This window comes from Coccomyxa subellipsoidea, assembly GCF_000258705.1.
Source record: "Coccomyxa subellipsoidea C-169, whole genome shotgun sequence".
Lineage (NCBI taxonomy): Eukaryota > Viridiplantae > Chlorophyta > Trebouxiophyceae > Coccomyxaceae > Coccomyxa > Coccomyxa subellipsoidea.
In genome coordinates this window covers 1112039-1132542 of record NW_005178036.1, presented here as the reverse complement: position 1 = coordinate 1132542, position 20504 = coordinate 1112039, and the positions used below count along the sequence as shown (strand labels likewise).

Genomic DNA, 20504 nt, shown 5'->3' with positions numbered 1-20504 from the left:
AGAAAGACAAATGTGTACAAGAAAAGCACCTCAGATAACCTTGCGGGCTCAGAAATTCATAAGCTCTGCAACAGGGACATTGCTCTCCTCTCGAGTTGCCTGATCCTTCACTCTCACCAGGCCCTGCTTCCACTCATCAGGAGCCACTAGGACCATTCGCTTCGCTCCACACCTCTCCGCTTGCTGCACAATGCACAATCCACCAGCTTTGAGCCCTGCCACTTTTCACAACGCCCATAAACAAAGCATGCAATGCTGTTCATATAAGAAAGGGTACAGCGCGGTTTACTGCATTATATTTCTGCATACAAACACTAGATGCTCAGCTCAGCCAATTCCACAACATGCATAGATAGGGCATTCAATGCTGCAAGCAAGGATATTGCGTGGCTTACCTTAAAGATCCACTTCATCTTCTTTGATTCCAACACCAGGTCAACTCTTCTGCCTGCTTTTCGCAGCTGCTGTGCAATCCCTGCTGCATGCTCTCGCAGGCCCTCCTCCATCACCACAACCAGGTCATCCACCTGCAAAGCCAGCCCTTGCAATTTTTTGATGCGGAAAAAAACAAAAAGAGCACAGAACCCAACATGCAGGCAGATATTTCAAACCTCACTTGCTGATGATTGGTTAGTGATTGTATGAAGGGGTGACAGACAGTCCCACCTCATGGGCAGGGGAGGGCAAGAGACCCTTGTCCCTCAGCAGCTCAACGATGACGCAGTCCCCAAAGCCAAAGCCGGCGCAGGGCCGCTGCTCGCCCCCAAAGGTGGACAGCAGCCGGTCATACCGGCCGCCGCCAAATATCGCGCGCAGCTGGCCCGCCCGATCCCGCCCCTCGAAAACCACCCCTGACAGAATCCCACCCGCACATCAACACAATTCATCTTTCACTTCATGCTGGAGTCACCTCTTGCATTAACTGCACCCAGTGCCGCAGAAGTTTTGCTCGCACACCCTAGACTTAAGATGGCACAAGGGTTTTCATGCATTGCCATGTCATGGTACGCAACAGCAATCATGCCTGGATGGACAGACAGAGTGGAATGCCCGTAGAATCACAGCGGCCGCAGCGCACCTGTGTAGTAGGCGAGGCCGCGCACGCAGCTGGTGTCGAGCTGCAGGTAGTCGGCATAGCCATAGCCCTGGGCCAGGCTGAAGAGCTGCTGCAGCTCGCGCACGGCCTCGTTGCCTGCGCCCAGCAGCTGCTCCAGCTCTGCCAGGCTGCCCACCCTCGTCGCTGCTATGATCCCCGAGCTCGCCTCCGGTGACAACCCCAGCGCAGACAGCTCCTCCTCCACCTGGCAGCACAGCGACAAAGGGGACAGGTGTCAGCTCTTTGAGTAAGTGTGCCAAAAGTGGCCATGCCCGCTACTGTTGCGTGCATATCGGGCATGTACTGCATGCGTGCAATATCACCTGGCAGAGTGACTAAGGAAACAAGGGTCAACCATAGTGCTCTTTTAGGCACTTTGCCAAGTAAGCTCATGCCAGCTCCTAATGCGCTTGCATGTTGCATGTCAGTCATGCATGCATGCATTAAAGACTTTCTATCATGGCGCAAGATACTGATGCATTTGCATGCCATTGTCCACATTTTTGCCACAGTGTCAGGTGTCTTCTAGGTGCTTGCATGTTATCAAAGATTGAAAGAGGGACCACCTTTTCAAGGGGGATCTTCTCCATCTTGTCCACCACCACAGACACAGGCCCAACGCTGTCTTCCGGCACAGTATATCGCTCCAGAATGGCTTGAAGCACCTTGCGGCTGGACACCTTGATCACAATGTCCTCGCTGGACAGATTCACCCTCTCTAGAAACAGCACGATGGCTGCCAGCAGCTCCGCCTCTGCTGCTATGCCTGGCACCCCAATAATGTCCATGTTCCTGCCGCACATGAAAGCATCACTTTGCGCCTCACATTTTTTGACTTTACACCGAGCATCCCAGACACAGATGTATGATGAGCAAGATCTCAAGGCTCTGTGAGCAGCATACCATTGGAAATGCTCTCGCTTCCTGCCCCTCGTTGTGCGTTCATATCTGCACACCACACACATGCTTAGAGAACTGCGTTGTGCACAATTGAAAGTCATTGTTGGCCAATGTAGCATTGGAAAAGGCCAAACTACCTCCAGCATTGCCCAATGGAGAACCACTTTGCCGGCAACGTCAACTTCCCGCCCTGGGCCAGCACTAGCCGCGCTAGTGACGGTGTCAACTCTGGCCGCAGAGCCACACGTCGCCCACCTTTGTCCTGTGAAAAGACCGATGGTATTAGTGAGTGATTTCTGCAAGTCTTTTCCCCCAGAAGAAGCCACAGATGCTGAACAAAAGTGCCAAGGCGCCCACCTCAAAATTGTACAGCTGCTGCGTGATTTCCTCCCCTGCCTTCCGGACAAACAGGTCCTCGCTCTCCAGGACCGGTGTCTCAAATTGCTCAAAGCCAAACAACCGCGAGACAGCCTCAAACTCGTTGAACAGCCACTGGCGCAGTCGGTACTCCTCTGGGCCAAAGTCCCGGGTGCCTGTTTAGTACAGTCCATTCTCTATGTCATCGACTTGCAGGCTACTGACATGCAGCAGCAGACTCATAGGACCGCAAAAGCCAGGTCCGAGCTCAAGAATTGATTGCATACCTCTGACTGGCTGCACATCGATGAGCCCTTTGCTCTCCTGGGATCTACTGACCCCCACTTTGCGATCTAGCGCCCCAGGCTGCAGCACATGATCGTTTTTAGGGGCACATGCAACACCTAGTACAGTGGAGACTGAGGGATGGTCCATATTCTCTGCCATATGTATACCCTGCCTGTGCCCTGGTCAGCAAAGCGACTGGAGGTTAATGTACACCTGTTCTGTGGCGGCAGGGGGCGCTGCTCCTGCGAATATACGCGTTTGTCTGTGCCAGTGTCTCGACGATAGCGAGCATGTCTTTCCTAACAGTGCTGCGGCAGACAGCTGTCTTGACGCCAGAGACTTCAACATTGGCAATCTATAACTTCTCAAATAATAGTTTGGAGCTGATCTCTCCTGACAAACCTTAGGATCGATGAAGCATGTGTTGAAAATTTCTAGTGTAGAGCGTGCGTGTATTCCAAACGTGCTAAAGCTCGAGAAAACTCATGCCTGTAGTCTGCATCAGAATTAGATAGTCTAAAAGAAAAGGAGAGCACATGGCTTTGTCCCACACTTCGATTTGTGATTGTCCATCTCATGCTGAAACCCTGAGCTTGCCAAGGGTTTTGATCAGGGCTTCCAAAAACAGCGACCGGCTCATAAATTGTCCGAGGAGAAAGTTCCTGTCAATAGCACATTTCGCGGTGGATCCATTTGCGAAGGGATAAGCCTACGATCACCGCATACTGTTAAAGGGCCAGTTGCTGGTCAATTGTGAGAAGCTGCTTCCCGACCGTTTCCTAGCAATGGCGCAACAGGCAGATGGAGGAGAAGCGCGTGGCGACAGGCCCCGAACAATACCAATTGATGTCAAGGAGGTACTTTTCTTGCTTCTGATCCAGCTTTACAGGCGAAGCGTGGCCAATAATAGACATCAATATTCGGCAATGACGCTGCAAATGGCAATGCATGGCTGGTGCACCTTCTAGAATGCGTCCTTCATTAGAGTTCATGTGCTGGTGCAGACTCAGAAGACCTTTATTGTGGCTGCTGACATACCTGGAATCCCAAAGGACAAGGTCAAGGTGCGGACGTCTGCTTGTCGTGGTCAGTATGCCCCATTGAGATGCATGCACTTGGGTTTAACATCACTTCATGGCAGGTGAATATTGACAACGGCCTCCTGGCCATCGTTGTGGACAAGTCAGTGCTGGATGCGAAAGAGGGAAATCAGCAGGAGAAGGATCAGGAACGGATGCTCAGGTGTGTCGCTTTGCGCATGCATTGCTGCATATCAAACCAATCACTGCTGCATGCCTCAAGCCACAAATGCAATAAATTTGACTCGCACCAGCACCTGTGCACATCTTCATCCAGTGCAGAAATTGACTGTCTGCAATCACTGCTGCAGGAAGGAGCGTTCCCAGAATTACGAGCCGCGCTCGGTCCGATTGCCACCCTCTGCAAATCTGCAGAAGGCCAAGGCAGAGTTCATCGATGGCTCACTCCTCATCATCATCCCAAAGGTTGTGGGGCATCCACATGATGCATGATGTGCTCAAAGTGGCAAACTGCTCGCCTGCTCACTAGCATGAGCATGATGTCTGCTTGTCAGTTCTGAAGCAGTAGAGGTTTTATCGAATATTAGGGACAACAGTACAGCCATTGAGCCTGGTGATGTGTCTTGCAGGTAGAGAAAGCACGCGAGCGCAAGATTGATGTGCAGTAAGCAACAGTGGCCGTTTCAAGATCATGTGCAAACACACCATCTGCATGCAGCGCAGAGGCAAGACGCAAGGGTGATTGAACTCTTACAAAGCGCCTCGCCACCAGTGCAGTCTGGCAGCTGCCAGACATTGCTCTGCAGAGCAACGCCGCGTATAGCGGCTATAGTAAAGCACTTCATAATGAAGTCTTCATTGGATGTGCTTTGGAAATCGTAAATAAGCTTGGAAGATCTCACTTGCTCAGGACATCATGTCAATGATTGACTCCTAGCAAGCTTGGCCCTGAGAGGTGCATGTATTTGAGACGAGGGTACAACCTTCAAATTTGTTCAAGTTAAAAAAAAACTCAATAAACCCCAGTGTGTGCAAAGTTTAATCTATGTGCATGTTATTGTGCAAAATACAAACTTTGCCTGGACAGCAGCATCTTGCAGGATACTTGCTTTGCATGTAAAGACCGCCACAAAAGAATTGGGCTGCAATATATTTGGGATCGCTGTACATGTAATTTAGCAGTGCTGAGAGGTTGTCAAAGCTGAGGTCTCCAAAATCAGCTGATCGAGTCAAGTGTCCGGGTCTCTTTATTTTGTCAGCACGAGTGCTGCTTTACTACTTCTGCTATCCTGGAAATTTGGTGGCGTTGAACCAGAAGCCCAGCGTTGCAGCTCCATCGACTGGCAGATTGACGCCAGTGATGAAGGAGGCGGCATCCGAGGCGAGAAAGACTACGGGGGCTGCAACCTCCTCTGGCTCTGCAACACGCTGCATGCCGTGGCGGACTGCCAGCTCATCTGCCACCTGCTGAGCTGTGATGCCATTCTTCTCCGCCATTTGCTCAAACACCTCTGTCCTGATCGCACCTGCACAACGGGCCCAGCTATTGAGCATCAGAGCAACTGCAACTAGAGTGGTCCGCACGAAGGCACTTCCTTGTAAAAATCCTAAGCTCTACTAGTCATCTAGCTGTGAGTTTCAGCAACGTTGTTTCTAGCTGCCTAGCCAATGTTTTTGCAGCTCCATCTAAACTTGGGGCAGGCCATAACATGATTGTCCCACCTATCTCAGTTGCTCTTCTAGATTGGGCAAACTGAAGAACGCTTGCCTCAGGGCAGAACAATCTGTACTAGTTATACGCTACAGCTTTCAATATGCAGGCACATATTATTCTCAGCCCATTCTTGTGTCCACTTGATGGCCAGGGTACTGTTATTACAAGAAACCAGGCTAATCATGACTGAAGTGTTGATGGTGCTGCCGGGCTCTGACCTGGCAGGACCGAGTTGATGCGCACACCCTTGGTTGCAAACTCCAGGGCAAGGTTCCGCGTGAGTGTGTCCTGGGCCGCCTTGGCTACGCAATAGGGGTTCATGCTCGGGAATGGTATGATCGCAGCGACTGATGAGACGTTCACGACTGCCCCCTGTTGCAACCCAGCACTACGTGAGTTCTGAGGCTAGCTGGCATCGAATCACATGAATCGCCCGTGATGGTTTCCCAAGCGTGGAGCATAACTTCGAACTGGGCACCTTGTTTTTCACCAGCTCCTCTTCAGCTGCTCGTATGAGGGTGAGGTTGCCTGTCACGTGCAGCTTGATGGCAGCCAGGATGGCATCCTCGCTCTGACCTTCCATCTCATCGTTCATGGCGCCACCGCTGTTCACACACAAGTGCAGAGTTTTGGTTCCACTGCATCTCCGAAAATATTTTAATGCAATTTGCATGGCAATGATGCAAGCAACAAACTCCATTGGGCAATAACGCCACCTGTTCACAAGGATATCTAGTCCACCCATTTTGGTGATGGCCTCCTCAATGGCACGCTTCATGTCTGCCTCCTTCGTGAGGTCTGCCACAATAGCGTGACCATCCTTCATCTCCTCAACCTTCGAAGGCAGAGAGGAGGTATAAAGCAAAGCTCTCACATTTCCATGGATTGTTGGTAGGTCTGAGAATTGCGTTTGTCACTCTTATTTATGACTGCGTGTGAGTTCTCATATGCTGAATAACGTCTACAGGATTTCACTAAGCTTACCACTGCTTGGAGCCGCTCCAACCTCCTCCCCAGCACGGCCACAGTGCATCCATTGGCGTCAAACTGTAGGGCCGATGCTCTACCGATGCCAGCCGAACCACCTGTAATTACCATAGAGCAAGATTCTTACACAACGTCTTTTGACGTATCATCACCTCCATGCAGCAAAATTCCGTAGATCGGGCAAGCAGCGCGCCTGTCACAAGCACTCTCTTCCCCTGCAGCGACTCAATGATCGGGATCGGCCCCTTCATATTATCAAGTTTACGTATCAGAGATGATCACATGCAGGTTTTTATGAGTTGACAAGAATGTCTAAGTCTGAAAGCAGGACCTCTGCAGCTTCCCCGCGCAGAGCAGTTGCCTCGAGGGAAGCAGCAAATCTAGAAAGCACGAAAGCCCTTCACCGATTGTGGCACTTTGGAGAGCAGTCACTTGCGTCTTTCGGATTGTGATTGCTTTGCAGACTAATTTAAGACGTACATCTTCATTTGGGAAGACTTCTATCCAAGGCTGCGTACCAATGTAGAATATTTACTGAATATGTAGAGATGCTTGTGTCGGTTAAGCGCCACCCCTCGTGGGAGAATACCTCGTTCTGATCTGGTGTATTGATCAACCGATATCGTGCAGATATTTACGTCAGACTCCAAGAGTCATCATCGATGAGACCATCCCTAAAGCCAGCGCTTCTAGATCACCATGTCCCTGGATTTCTCCATGCATGTCCAATACTCCCACACATGCGCTTCAAGAGCCACCGACAGAGCCGACTGATAACGCGATCACAAGTGAACAAGTACGGAGCTGGCCTCCTGCAACTTACTTCTGCAAATAGCTACACTTGTACCACTATCAAGGAGAATAATATGCCCTTTCGTACTTAAAGTCGTATGTCAATGTTGCAGATCTCCGTCTCAGCTGGAGCAAGCAGCTAAGTCATTGACAGGCCAAAAGCCAGACAGCGATGGGAGGGTTGAGCAAGGGGACACAGGAAACGGCCCAGGACCCAACAATGGGAGGTTTTTCTCCCTTGTGACAGGCTTCCCATTTCCTCTGGGCCCTTTACTGTCCCGACAGACAATCCGGAACGAGGTTTGCTACCAGTGCCTCCTGTGTTGGTCTTACGGCCATTGTGAAACACGCTTGATGCAATAACATGCATGATGGATCTTGGGACCTAGTGCGCTTTCTGTGCCAATATCTCAGGTAGAGCCAGGTGTTATCTGGACATTTGAGCAAGAGCAGACGTTCGCATTAACAAATGTTGCAACAGTTGTGAGAATGACAGTGATCAAATTGAGTTCTGGAGGGCTCTGGGTATATGCACCTATTGCGCCAACCAGGTATGATCTGTTTCTTTGCTTGTTAATTGATTGTTTATTGCTTGACCTCAAAGCAGCTGGTCAGATGTTAAGCAAGTTTATGTCTGTGCCTTCAGTGAGTGTTTGGGCTTGTTGCGTGAGCTGGAGGCCCCTGTTGAGTACATTGTGCTGCCGTCGCATGCATACGAGCACAAAGTTTTTGTGCCAGCGTTTCAACGGAAGTTCCCCAGGGCACAAGTCTATGTCTCTCCCGAGTAAGTGGCCACACACTTGTTCTTGCCTTCAGCAATTCATTGCCAGGAACTGTCCTGTATCCACTGGTTGGTGTGACATTTGCGGAAGGTCCCTGGCATGTCTAGAGTTTTGGCTGGGTGATCACAGGCAATGGTCATGGCCAATCAATTTTCCGCTGCCGCTTCTGGGCATCTTTGGTGCAAAGACGCTGCATAACGATGCAACAGATCTGCCATGGGCTGATGAGCTCGAGCATGTCTCCCTTTCTGAGAGCATCGGCATCGCACCATACAGCGAGGTAGAATTTGACTTCTCAAGGACAGAACAGTCACCTATATCATTTTGGGCAAACAAGGGAAATGGTGAAGTTAGCCTGGCATATGTTGCATGACGTGATGCAACAAGATGCAAAAGGGCTGAAATGCCTTTCTTTCTCATCTGCAGACAGCTTTCTTCCACAAGGCATCCCGGACGCTCTTGGTCACCGATGCAGTGGTGTATGTGTCTGAGGATCCTCCGGAGGTGGGTGTCATGCCATGATTATTGTGCATATGCCATTCTTAATCTCTGGTGCAAGTTCTGAATGTTGGGCAATTGCGACCTGTGTGCCAAAGCAATCCTGCTGTCGCCCAGGTGATCAACAGAGCCAAATTGCAGCGCGCGGGGAAGGACAACCTTTTTGTGCGTTTGTTGTACGGGAAGGATGCACCAAGGAACCTGCAAAGCATGGAGGAGCAAGAAAGACTGGGTAAGGTCCAGGCTTCTTGCTACAATCCCAGAAGTGAACCTTCCATGCAATGAGCTACACTGCTGCACCACATTTCACTGGTTGGTCTCAGCGAAATGGTGCTGAGATAGACTCCTGAGAGGTTTGCTGTGACAGGGTGGTGGCGAATGTCTCTGCTGGTTCTGTACTTCTCGCCGGACCACCTGCGAGACCCCCAGAACTTTGCAGCGGTGGCCAACAAAGTCATCTGCTCGCCGGTCACCCAAGTGCTGGTCTTCACCAAGATCCCCAGGGCGACCAGGGAGTGGGTGGAACAAATGGCTCAGTGGGACTTCAGGAGGATAATCTCTGCCCACTTCAATTCACCCGTGGAGGCCACTCCTGCAGATCTCAGGTGAGGTTTCAGCAATGGATCATTTCCCCTCAATAATCAGTGGTGCATGCTGCCATGCGTGCCCTGTTGCACAGGCCATGTGTCAGGAGGATATCATGACAGAAGAGATGCTTAACATCTTCCACAAGTGCGTGGCATGTGCGGTGTGCAGGAAAGCTTTTCAGTTTGTGTATCAAATGGAGCCGGCGGACGATGAGGACAGCAGGAGACCGCTGTTCAGCTCTTGGGTGGGAAAGCTCAGAGAATTGCCAGAGAGCGCAAAGATCAGCAGCGTGCGATTCCCAGAGGCAGACCTGCGCGCCCTGCAGACCTTGGATGCCCTTATCAGGGCCACTGGTGCAGTTCTGAAGACACCCAAGTACTGAAGTCACAATGAGTGAGCTGTACCTGTTTTTGAGCTGCTGTGTTGAGCGTTGCTGAAGAGCTGCATTGTGCATTTCAGCAGCAGCATGACGTGCACATCAGATGCAACATTTCGGGCCTTATAGGAAGGTGAATATCATCAGAAGGTGCTTGTAGAGGGCACACTCATACGAGGGAATTTGTTTTGGGCGATATATGATGAAATCATCGTACGTCACATGTGCATGTGCAAGAGGCATGTGCGCAGCATCCCCTGCTGTGTGCACACTTCACACTGCAGAGACATTAATCTCTGTTTCCTGGAAATATCAGAGGATGTGGCATTAGGAACACCAACCCAGTAATAGCATCCAGTGCTCATTGCATATATCTGCTGACTACTTTCAACGACAAAAAGAATTTCCACAGTCTTCCTGCCCCTTGGGCCAACTAGGCCATAAATGGCAAATTTGGCGAGTTGCAGACTGCCCAGCCTCACAAAAAGCTCGAAATGTGGTGATCACAATCTGTGATATACTTTGCTGGTACGGTAAAGACATTGCAATGAGTTCCCGTCACCATAACAGCCTAACCATTTGAGCAGCTTTGCAAGCACAATCATGCTCTGTAACTATGCCATCATGGCCCGCGAATGGCAGCCAAAGTCACTTCAACAAGGACCGTGCCAGCTGTTCCTTCGCTGTTGCAAGGGCCCTGGAGAAAGTCTGCAACAGCAGCGACAACACAGAGTTTAGAGATGCTTCACATGCATTTTAGAGATGTTCAGGCATGGCTATCAGCAGGAACCACTGAAATGCAAGTGGACAACACGTTCACCTGCTCTGTGAGGGATAGATTGTCGTCCGGACCCCGCATTGCTACTCGGCTGGCAATGGTAGCAGGGTCAGTCTCCAGGATGAGCCTAGAACAGCAATAGCAGCACTGAAAAATGCAAATGTCGGGGCCTATCATATCGGGCTTGTTTGTTGACAGCAAATCAGACTGTTCTGCAATTTAAGCTGTTGGATGACTTTAGCTCTCACCCGCCATCCACAGTCTCATCCATTACCAGGAGGACCAAGTCCAGGTTCTCCAAAACTGTCTTCTTCTCCACAGCGCTCCTGCAACAGAGGTGCTCAGTTGAGTGGATTAAGGTGACAGCCTCAATACCAAGATCTTGTCATATGTTGCATGTGATAATTTGTGATATAACATGACAATCTGGGATTTGGACGGACCTGAGCAGCAGTGATATGGACTCATAAAATCCCTGGAGCACTTGGCACAGGATGAGCTCGTTCTCGTCTTGTGATCCAGTGACGAAGAACATGAGGTCCCCAATGAACTTGTAGACGACGATCACATCGTCAAACATGGTGATCTCAGCTGCAGAACATGAGATTGATTGCAATTTGCAGTCCATCAAGCAACCATCAGCTTCCTAGCCCAGAAAAAGAAAGTGCCAAATCATACCCACCTTCACCTCTCGCCAGGGTTCTGTTTGTTTTTGCGAAGACAGACTTCTCGTACGTGGCCTGCGCATTCACGGTAGGCCTGCAAAAGCAGAGAATCATCAAGATATCCGCCTCCTCTCAGGAAGATAAAGCATGTTCAAAGTAACGAAATCAGCAGATTTATCGATGACTGTAGTGAAGAAGCTGCGTTCACCAGTCGCTCCCATAGTATTTAACGGCAATACGCTTCCCCTCAGAATCCAACAAAAGCATGTTTTTCACCACCGGAACAGTTGGGTCCACAATATCTGCCATTGAACCTTGCGCCTACTTATCGCTTTTAAAACCGATGTTGTCAGAGATATTAGGCTTTTAAGGTAAAATGAAGGGTGCCAGGGGCGCTCGGAGACAAGTGATTGGGTTCATCAGTCTGCAACACCCTGAACAAATGGAATTAATTGGAATGGTGTGTCCAACTTTCAAGAAAATAGCACGCTCTGGATTGCAAATTTGTCAGGAGGATTTAATTTGGGAATTTGTGTTCTTTGCGCGAGAATGAGCTGTGCCCAAACAGGTTGCCAGATAAGGCAACGCTGAGGTGCCGGACCTGCAGGAAGCATTGAAGTGCCCTCCAGAATGCACTGACGGCAAAATCGCAACAGTTATATTACGAACATAGTTGTCCTTGAAGGACGTAGGGACTGGAACGGGCTTTTCACGTCTTTTGAAGTGATCGAGACTTCATCATCACTCTCTTGTGGCCCTTGTTCAATCTGTCGCTGGCCCATATTAGGAGATATAAATATACATTCAAGCTTCCAGATTTCCTGGTGCCTCTATGACTCAGGGAGGCTTTGCATTTGACCTTTGTGGTCGCAACGCTTATCTCGAAGGCAGAGGCATCAACCCGCCTCGCTTCACCAAGACAGGCACTACAATTGCTGGTCTTATATTCAAGGCATGTAGCTCTTTGTCTTCCTGAATGAGAATTTCTCACGTGATGTTTGGGAACTGTTGAGAGTACAACGAAGCAAACTCTGATTCTTCAACGAATCCTGAAATAGTGCATCTTTGATCTCGTGCTTTTCAAATTGCACGCTATACGATATCTGTTACTTTGGTATGTGTGATCCTTGCAGGATGGAGTTGTGCTCGGTGCTGACACTAGATCAACCTCTGACACAACAGTGGCTGACAAAAACTGTGAAAAGATTCACTACATAGCTCCAAACATCTACTGCTGCGGTGCTGGCACAGCTGCTGACACCGAGAACGTGACTGGTAAGTATGTCCATGCGTGATCTGTGTACCTCCTCTACTCATCTCAATGCATCAAGAAGTAGAATGAGACCAGTATGTGTGCTGATCCAATCATGCCTGTGCGGCAGGGATGATCTCATCGTCACTGGAGTTGCATCGCTATGCAACTGGGAGGGGATCTAGAGTGATCACAGCCTTGACGATGCTGAAAACTCATCTGTTCAAGTGCGCGCAAGCTCCTTGCATGAATTGTCTCTGCAGCAAGCATATACTTGAGACATATTTCATGTTTTACCCTGTCAGGATCCCAACTTGCCATCAGGGGATTTTGGTGTCCACAGGTACCAGGGCCATGTCAGTGCGGCTTTGGTGTTGGGCGGGGTAGACTTCAATGGGCCACATCTGTTCACGGTGCGTTTCAAGGTCTTTGTGTCATTGAAGTGCGTGCATGCTTGATATTGCTTACCAATGGGGCAGCATGCCCTCTGATACTTCTGAGGCTGTAAGGCGGTGTGCTCAGAGGATCTGAGAGGCATGAGCATGGCTCTGCAGGTGTATCCCCACGGTTCCACAGACAGCCTGCCATACTGCACCATGGGCTCGGGGTCTCTGAATGCGATGGCGGTGTTTGAGGACGGCTACAAGGAAGACCTGACCAAGGAGGAGGGCATGGAGCTTGTTGCGCGCGCCATCCGCTCCGGCATCTTCAACGATCTGGGCTCTGGGTCCAATGTTGACCTCTGCATCATCACCAAGGATGGGGTGCGTGCCTACAATGCCTCTGTCAAGTGTGTTTTGATATTTCAGGGCGCAAGACACTGGTACAAAATCGATTTTAGATTGCGATGGTCCTTTGCGAAGTCAACTACACGGTTGATTACAGGATGCCATCCTGTGCTTTATCCTGGCTGCGGTGCGTAGACCAGAAATAGAAGTCTGGTGCATCAGCAGTATGACATGCTTGTGAGTGGGTGCAGGTGGAGTACCTGCGTAACTACCAGCGCTTGCAAGACAAGACATATGAGCGGAAGTTCCCTGTCAAGTACCCTGCAGGCACAGCACGTAAGCGCCTTTTTCCTGCCTTGCATGTGCTTGCTCTGTGCGATCCTGCATTGCTCAGGAACATTGTTGTTCCTGAAAATTATAGCACATGTGTAAGATTACTACACGATGGCTTTCAAGTGATATCCTGTGCTCGCAGCTGTTGTCAAGGAGAAGCTGTACAAGATCGGCGTGGACGTGGCTGTAATAGCAGGAGAGCCAGAGGAGGCCATGGACACAAGCTGACTGGACAGCAGTATATAGTATGTAAACAGCAACTGGTGTCTCAGAGACACAGAGGTCAAATCTCAGTCATCAAGTTGTGTTGACCCTAGCATGTGAACAGATTGATTGCCAACCAGGAAATACTGCGGCAGCTGCAGCTCTGACTCTGCAACTCAAAGTAGCTTGCAATTGTTGGTTTCACTGTCACAGTAAAAAGTGTGCATTGCCTTTGCAATCAATGACCCAGAATTGTGACCTAAATGGCATAATCATGGCATGGTCATGCATGGTGAGCTTGCCAATTGCAGTGCACCCCATTCGCTCACACTGTGAGCCTGGCAGGCTGTGAACAATTACTTGCGGCACGCACACCGCGATAGCACATATGTGCTATCACATATGGCCCCGGGCCATAGTATCCTCTGACGTATCCCTGGGCCACAGTATCCGGGATGCCAGTGCATCGGAGGGGAGCTCTTATTGCACTTCTGGGAAATGACTCCTCACATGGCCCCAAATCGGATTTGGCAAATCCTTTAAGTCCCCTTACGGCCTAGCTGAGTTAGGAGGAAGGAAGGAAGATTACATCGGAAAATCAAGCAGGTCAGAAAGATCTCAGGAGCATGCCAGCACGTGCTGATCACAATCTCATTTCCCCGGCGTCCAATCAGAGCTGAGTGTATAGATAGATTTCGACTTTAGAAGGACGCCCGATCGCACTTTCTGGTGTTGAAATTGCCGGAATACTTGCTGCAGGCAGGCGAAAATTCTTCAAAGGTCAGCATGGCTCAGCAGACTTTGAGCTCGAGCATTCAAGCGAGGATCACAACTCAGAGCCCCGCGCAGGGTGGGCAATTTTCTTCTTCTGACACAACAAACGTACACGAGCGAAGGAATGCAAAGCTTTTCTTTTCATTGTATCTTGAACACGATCCTATCAGTGGGCAGTGAGTTGCAGGCAGTGTTCCAAGGTGCCGAGCATCTGGTATATGATCAAGCTTCTTTTGGATCAACAAGTCACCCAACCACGTACACTGGTGTAACAATGCGCAGGACGTGTTCAGCCAAGGAGGGTCCATGCTTTACGGCGTGCGCCCGTGGCGAAAGCTCAACGTCGTGTTCTGAGCCCGCTGTGCGCTGCTACTTCTCCCTCCTCTGGTGGAGACTACACAACAGAGCTTGCGAATGCTGAAAAGCGATGGGAAGACCAGGTAAGGGTTCGGTATTTCAAGGCGTCCTGCTCTCAGCAGGTGCATAAGTTTTCCTATTTCTGGCAGAGCATGTGTCTGGGAAGAAATCAATGTTTCTTGGTTTCTTGCAGATCCGGGATGGCCGTGTGAAGAGCATCAGCGCTGCGGCTGCTGGAGAGCTGAAGCAGGTGTGCCCTCCGCCACAGACATACCTGGCCCACACCAATGCGGCAAGGGCTTGAGAAATAATAGAAAACTGATCATGAACATGCATGTCTTCAATTGTGAGAGCTATCAGGGCAATTGCCTCTCATGTTTACTGTGCGCGTGCAGGAGGGCTGGGTGTTCTTGGACGTCCGGCCGCCCACCGAAGTCGCCAAGGTCTTGCTCAGTCACGCCCTCACAATGCCAACCCCTTCATCCTTCGAATGAGCACAATGTGGCAGGCTTCTGCTATCGTATTGCAGCCAACAGCACAAAAGACCATCACAGGATGGATGTGTGCAGGCAGGAGTTGAGGGGTCCATCGAGGTCCCCATCTACATTCCTGAGACAGAGTGGAGCGTTGTGAATCTGTTGAAGCAGGCCTCCAACTTTGGGCTGGGTGGCTGGTGGCTGGGCGGCAGCCACATGATTCCCAACCAGCAGTTCCTTCGCGAGGTGCAGACCAAGATCCCCAAGGATGCCAAGGTCATCGTCGCCTGCCAGAAGGGTCTGCGGTGCGCTCCCTTCAACTCTGTGTATTCCTCTCGTCACTACTAAGCAGATAACCTCCAGATGGGGCACCCACAGCATGTATACTAGGGATGTGTGAAAGGCAGCCCCGGCTTGGGTAGAGGCCTACAAATCTGTTGCGTCTCCAGCGTCGTTGACATGTCATTATGAGACACAGTGTCTCGTCAACGCTGAGTTGGCCTGGCGTAGTTGAATTGCAACAAGCGTGGTTCTGGATGCTGTCATGCGCAGGTCACTGTCTGCTGCCGAGCAGCTCTCGCGCGCGGGCTACAGCTCGATCGCATGGGTGAACGGCGGCCTTGACACAGCCAAGAAGCCAGACCTGCCGGTGAAGGGTGCCGACGACCTGCGATATGGCGGCATTGGAGGCCTGTCAGAGCTGCTCGGCTGGAATGATGTGCAGCGTGAGAAGAATGCTGGCGCCCTTGGCGGTCCCTCTGGCCCCATCAAGCTGGTGCGCATCCCACTTACCATTTCCAGAGGACTTCCATGAGGGAGATTTTCAGCGCAGTGCAAGGGACCACCATTGTATTGTATGCCGGTCTGAGTAAGTGTCCTCACAGCAAGTGTGCACCCCTTTATTCAGCCTCATTAGCTTGTTGTGCTAGGATTGGATTTTTTGAGAACAATCGGATTGTGCTGCAATGCAGGCAGCTGGAGTGCTTCTCCTGGATGGGATCTGGTTCGCATATGACTACCTCCAGGAGTTCCTCCACAAGGCCCAATAATGAGACCAGTCAGTGTGGGTATAAAAAGATGCGTGTATTCCGTTGTGTCTGAGAAGGAGCTTTTGCGTTGTCAGCCATCATCATGAGGGCAAAATGAACATGTTGCACAAGAGGCTTTAGAGGCTGCACAAGAGGTGCTGACGAGGTGTGCAAGATTGCAGCATTGTGTTTTTGTCTTGCAAAGTTTGACTGTCGTCATGCTGTGTATTTGTGGAAAGGCCAGAACAAAGGTGAATATGACATGGTGCGTATTTTAATGTTCAATTGACTCGCTTGGAAGTTGGATCAGCACTTAAAATGGCTAGCTTTCGCTATTCAAGGACATATATTGTACAGTGCTTGTAATGTACACTTCCTGCAAGCACCTCTAAACCCTGGCAGAGGTCCCTATTTGGTGAGGTCAAAAGTTACTCATGAAACTCCATTGTACGACCTGCTTGTTCTAACATTTCAGAAGAATGCACAATTCCAGTTGAATTCCAAGTAAGAATGTTATTCTTAGGCCCATGCTTCTCAAGGCATCTTCACTCCACTCGCAAATTCTTCATGTTCAAGCCAACAGGGAGACGCTGGCCCAGAGTGCCAGGATGCCAAACTCACTGACGAATGCTGCAGGAGAGGCAAGACCCTGCCAGGAAGCCAGTATAACTGTTCAGCCATCCACGCGCTTTAATATAATGACGAGCTCATGGAAGCTTCGTGTTGTGAAAGAAGAAGCACTGGAGCGCCTTGAGGTCAAGCTTCAGATAGACCTACCCCAATGGGTACAATATCGACGCGCAGCCAACTCTGCAGTCCACCACCAATGAGCACGCCCAGCAGCAGGCCAGCCACTGTGATGCCAACCGCCCGGCCTGCAAGGTGACACCACAGAAACAATTGCTCCACTTGCCTCACCACTAAGTACCCTCCCAAAGTAATTAGCTTCCCCAGAGCCTGTGGCATTGACCTCAGGTGGCCCCCAACAGGTCTCCAGAATGTGACTATTAAATATAATAGTCAAAGCTGTCTGGGTGGCTGACAAGGCGTCTCCTCACCTCTGCCCACCCTCTTCTTGTCTGTGAGCAGGTACACAGATGCACCCAGTGCTAATGCGATCTGCAGCCCTGGTGCATCATTGGAGACCCTCCCTGCTGGATCTACAAGCCCCTGCATGCAAGCCCAGCAGCCAACAGAAAATTTGAAGACTGACAGTGTAATCGAGGCCATGAATCAAGGATCTGAGGACCGCGGCACAAGTGGAGGTCTTGCATGCACGGGCAAGTGTTCTGTACCTGTGCCAGTGTCCATATAGACAAGCCGATGAAGAGTGCTGAGACAGGAAGAGCAGTGTTTGTCGGCAGCGCCTCTACTCTGACAGGCAAACTTTGAAGCGCAGTAGGTGCCTGCAGAAGATCGCAGCCATGCATCAGACCAACAAGGGTGACAACGACCTGCGCCTCAACTTCTTGGCCATCTCCAAACGAGTGTAGCAGTGTGGCACACCTGTTTTACGGTCTTCCGCCTTGCCACATCCGCAAAGCGCACATTTTGTGCAACTCCCTCTCCGGAAAGCCTCTTTTTCATGCTTTGCATCAATAAAATGTCGTATGCTGTCTCAACCTGCGCTACATTATATTTAGAGGACACACCCAAGGTAGTGATAGAGACAGCACACCAACACACTTGCTGTGGATGAGCAGAAATTAGTTTGACAAGCTTTTCCATTTCTCCTGCTTCTTGCCTCACCTGCACTATTTTGTCCTTGTCTCCCTGACTCGCACTCGTCAGCCTGTTTTTGGCACTCATGATCTCATCAAATCCAGCCTCTTCCTTCACGCCCAGGAGGTCATATGCCTCATCAATTGACATGCTGCTTGCCGGAGATGCGTCAGGAGATTCTCCAGACGCACGAACAAGTCCCGATCGCTGCAAGACCCCATTCACCCTCCTCCTCGGCTCAAACGCTGCTGTTGAACACTTCCCAGAAAATACAGCATTAGAAAAGCACTTGGTTCTCCCGAAATTATTCAAGAATTGAGATGACGTGGAAAGACAGCCGTGCATTGATCTGTGTGCTGTGTTCATGCTGCAAACGACTGTCAGTGATTACTGCGATCGGACCAGATTCAACAAACGCATTCAGCAAATGTAGTGAGTATACTTAAGTGGAAGTACACCAGCTGCGATCGCAGGAGGAAGAGGAAGAGATCTTGACTGGAGCTTAATTACTAACGATGACGTCATTCAGCACCAGAACGCAAATTGCTCATGTTTTGGCGTGAAGGGCAATATTTGAGGATAAGAAGTCGAGTGGAACCAAAACAGGAGACAAAGATTGCAATCCAAGCAGCAGGAGTCGTACCAAAGAAAGCACAGCTTGCATTTACGTGAGGTATGCTCGACAAAAGTGCTCTTGGAACCTCTATAGATCGCCGAATTCTTAGCTTTCTGACGCTTGGGTCTGACAGTGATGTCAGAACTTGTTGGCTGCGATCTTTCTGGTGCCGTGTAGGAAATGTGGGTCAGGCAGTTCGCATGCCGCTCTACACTTTGACAGCAAGATCTGGACGAATGATGTTTCTTACTCTGCCATGCAGGTATGGTAACGATGCAAGCACTGAAGTTTTCCGAGTCTTGCGGTCTTTTGCTGGAGAAGCACCACGAGAAGCCGACTGCAGCTGCTGATGAAGCTAGCATCAGGGTCATCAGAGCCGGCGTCTGTTCTACGGTGAATCGCGTTTAAGCCCGGCATCCTTCGCCTTTCAGCACACTAGATGATTGAGCAAGTAGAGAGTTTGTTGTATCGATGTGCAGGACCTCGAAATATTGAAGGGCTATGTCCCAGGTTTGCCCTCCAAGCTGATCCTGGCACCACACTGTGTGCTTTCCAGTAATGTGTAAGGACGTGTGCTGCATTGAAAAAGCCTAAGGCAGTCTTGATGCAGGCTATGACCACATTCTTGGGCACGAATTTGTTGGTGTGGTGGAAAGTTGTGCTTCAAGGCCGCAGCTTGAAGGCAAGCGGGTGGTGGGAGAGATCAACTGTGCCTGCAGTGGTGCTGAGGCTCATCCAGATCCGATCTTCAACAGAAACCATTCCCCAGGGCGGACGGTCTTGGGCATTATTGGGAGAAACGTAAGGAAACCCTGGCCATGCGCTGCTAAGAACCCCCAGCTTCTGATCAGGGCCGCATGCGGAGACATAACGACACAAATACAATGTGCAGGGGACAATGGCAGAGTACCTGACTCTTCCTGTGGTTAATTTGCACCTTGTGCCGGATCAAATTACGGATAAGGAAGCATGCTTTGCGGAGCCCCTTGCAGCAGCGTGCCGGATTGCCGAGCAGCAGGTGCTTAATCCAAACAACTCTGCGCTGTAATTTCATGCTCTACAAGAGCATGCTTTAGCGATGCGATATCCGCATGCCTGTCATCATTTTGATCAGAGAGTGCTGGATGCTCCTGAAATGCTCCTTGCTGCGCCGCGCAACCGCACTTGCTTGTCATTCAGGTGAGTCAAAAAGGGGACAAGGTGGCTGTGATTGGGGATGGGAAGCTGGGCCTCCTTGTCGCCCAAGCTCTTGTTGTTCAGGGCCACACCGGGCTTGTGCATTTTGGCAAGCACGAGCACAAGCTCAGCCTTGTACAGGGGAGCTCTTGGGAGGTGGTGGACGACTCCACATCCAGCTGTCATGCACAGGTAGAAGCCGCTGCAATGTACTTTCACAGTACCTGCTGAAAGGGGAATGTCCCACAGAAACAGGCTGCTTAGTGACTGCCCGTCACTGCAGGAGTTTGACGTTGTTGTCGAAGCCTCTGGATCCTCCCAAGGCATCACTTTGGCAAGCGCCATGACGCGTCCAATGGGAACTCTTATCCTGAAGTCTACGTGCTCGGCACTGAATGATCCTGACATGCCTGTGTGGAGCAACATTGCCAACGACATTGTAGTCAATGAGAAGCGCCTGCAAGGATCTAGGTACTGTCACTTCACATCCCAGATATGGGACCCTCATGACGCCGTTCTCAGCACTTGCTCGGCTGAAAACAGTCAATCTGATCAACCATGTCCTTTTTAAAATGCTCCTTTAAATGGTCTTGCATGCCCAGGTGTGGACCCTTTGGGCCGGCTCTTGAAGCCCTGCAGGACGCAAGATTGAAGCAGCTGTTGGAAAAGATGGTCACACAGACATTCCATATTTCTGATGGCGTGAAGGCGATTGAGAAAGCTCAGACAAAGGGAGTGTTGAAGGTGCAGATTATTATGCAGTGATGCATTGCTGCAGATTTTTCTGTCTTGGCAAGAGCATATCGAGTTGCTGCATCAACCAGTCACACTCAATGTGTGTCTTGCATCTCTCTTCTCTTCATCAATGTAACAATCCAAAGATTTGCAACAACTTTGTGTTCTTTGCCATTATTGACCATACATATCCATATTCTCAGTTTGATTTTTTTTAAATTCCAGGAATCTCCTCAGATCCC

At 50.3% G+C, this 20504-nt stretch overlaps 9 protein-coding genes across 9 annotated transcripts; 5 read left to right on the top strand and 4 right to left on the bottom strand.

Moving 5' to 3' along the window:
* Positions 1–48: 48 nt before the first annotated feature.
* COCSUDRAFT_36488 (histidyl-tRNA synthetase) lies at positions 49–2800 on the bottom strand (the record flags this gene model as incomplete). Its single annotated transcript, XM_005648041.1, has 9 exons — positions 49–183; positions 396–527; positions 667–851; positions 1079–1301; positions 1663–1888; positions 2000–2044; positions 2134–2258; positions 2354–2529; positions 2641–2800. 9 exons carry the CDS (start codon positions 2798–2800, stop codon positions 49–51), a joined length of 1407 nt encoding a protein of 468 aa, XP_005648098.1.
* Positions 2801–3426: 626 nt separating this feature from the next.
* COCSUDRAFT_41760 (HSP20-like chaperone) lies at positions 3427–4349 on the top strand (the record flags this gene model as incomplete). Its single annotated transcript, XM_005648040.1, has 5 exons — positions 3427–3498; positions 3646–3705; positions 3783–3883; positions 4032–4146; positions 4311–4349. 5 exons carry the CDS (start codon positions 3427–3429, stop codon positions 4347–4349), a joined length of 387 nt encoding a protein of 128 aa, XP_005648097.1.
* Positions 4350–4419: 70 nt separating this feature from the next.
* COCSUDRAFT_65976 (NAD(P)-binding protein) lies at positions 4420–6221 on the bottom strand (the record flags this gene model as incomplete). Its single annotated transcript, XM_005648039.1, has 4 exons — positions 4420–5207; positions 5614–5767; positions 5874–6000; positions 6112–6221. The coding sequence occupies 4 exons, from the start codon at positions 6219–6221 to the stop codon at positions 4966–4968; spliced, it is 633 nt and encodes a 210-aa protein (XP_005648096.1). The 3' UTR covers positions 4420–4965.
* A 588-nt stretch (positions 6222–6809) lies between these two features.
* Positions 6810–9424, top strand: COCSUDRAFT_28911 (hypothetical protein; the record flags this gene model as incomplete). The annotated part of the gene is made up of 9 exons (XM_005648038.1): positions 6810–7178; positions 7288–7474; positions 7589–7725; positions 7821–7958; positions 8086–8236; positions 8383–8460; positions 8572–8686; positions 8822–9059; positions 9211–9424. Exons 1-9 carry the CDS (start codon positions 7045–7047, stop codon positions 9422–9424), a joined length of 1392 nt encoding a protein of 463 aa, XP_005648095.1. The 5' UTR covers positions 6810–7044.
* A 195-nt stretch (positions 9425–9619) lies between these two features.
* COCSUDRAFT_53383 (zeta-cop, subunit of COP-I complex) lies at positions 9620–11370 on the bottom strand. Its single transcript, XM_005648037.1, has 6 exons — positions 11070–11370; positions 10879–10955; positions 10640–10787; positions 10445–10522; positions 10239–10323; positions 9620–10126 (listed from the first exon to the last, which is right to left on the bottom strand). The coding sequence occupies exons 1-6, from the start codon at positions 11168–11170 to the stop codon at positions 10067–10069; spliced, it is 549 nt and encodes a 182-aa protein (XP_005648094.1). The 5' UTR covers positions 11171–11370; the 3' UTR covers positions 9620–10066.
* Positions 11371–11503: 133 nt separating this feature from the next.
* Positions 11504–13614, top strand: COCSUDRAFT_23551 (N-terminal nucleophile aminohydrolase). The gene is made up of 7 exons (XM_005648036.1): positions 11504–11813; positions 11995–12136; positions 12244–12340; positions 12457–12526; positions 12668–12877; positions 13093–13177; positions 13317–13614. Exons 1-7 carry the CDS (start codon positions 11694–11696, stop codon positions 13400–13402), a joined length of 810 nt encoding a protein of 269 aa, XP_005648093.1. The 5' UTR covers positions 11504–11693; the 3' UTR covers positions 13403–13614.
* Positions 13615–14104: 490 nt separating this feature from the next.
* On the top strand, positions 14105–16650 carry COCSUDRAFT_65973 (hypothetical protein). Its single transcript, XM_005648035.1, has 7 exons — positions 14105–14228; positions 14435–14592; positions 14703–14759; positions 14905–14952; positions 15079–15290; positions 15538–15760; positions 15957–16650. The coding sequence occupies exons 1-7, from the start codon at positions 14165–14167 to the stop codon at positions 16032–16034; spliced, it is 840 nt and encodes a 279-aa protein (XP_005648092.1). The 5' UTR covers positions 14105–14164; the 3' UTR covers positions 16035–16650.
* Positions 16585–18192, bottom strand: COCSUDRAFT_65972 (hypothetical protein; the record flags this gene model as incomplete). Its single annotated transcript, XM_005648034.1, has 4 exons — positions 17763–18192; positions 17072–17183; positions 16791–16888; positions 16585–16662 (listed from the first exon to the last, which is right to left on the bottom strand). Exons 1-4 carry the CDS (start codon positions 18099–18101, stop codon positions 16585–16587), a joined length of 627 nt encoding a protein of 208 aa, XP_005648091.1. The 5' UTR covers positions 18102–18192.
* Positions 18193–18321: 129 nt separating this feature from the next.
* Positions 18322–20417, top strand: COCSUDRAFT_53380 (GroES-like protein). The gene is made up of 8 exons (XM_005648033.1): positions 18322–18408; positions 18614–18744; positions 18831–18861; positions 18962–19152; positions 19244–19369; positions 19531–19719; positions 19811–19998; positions 20130–20417. Exons 2-8 carry the CDS (start codon positions 18616–18618, stop codon positions 20290–20292), a joined length of 1017 nt encoding a protein of 338 aa, XP_005648090.1. The 5' UTR covers positions 18322–18408; positions 18614–18615; the 3' UTR covers positions 20293–20417.
* The last annotated feature ends 87 nt before the right edge of the window (positions 20418–20504 follow it).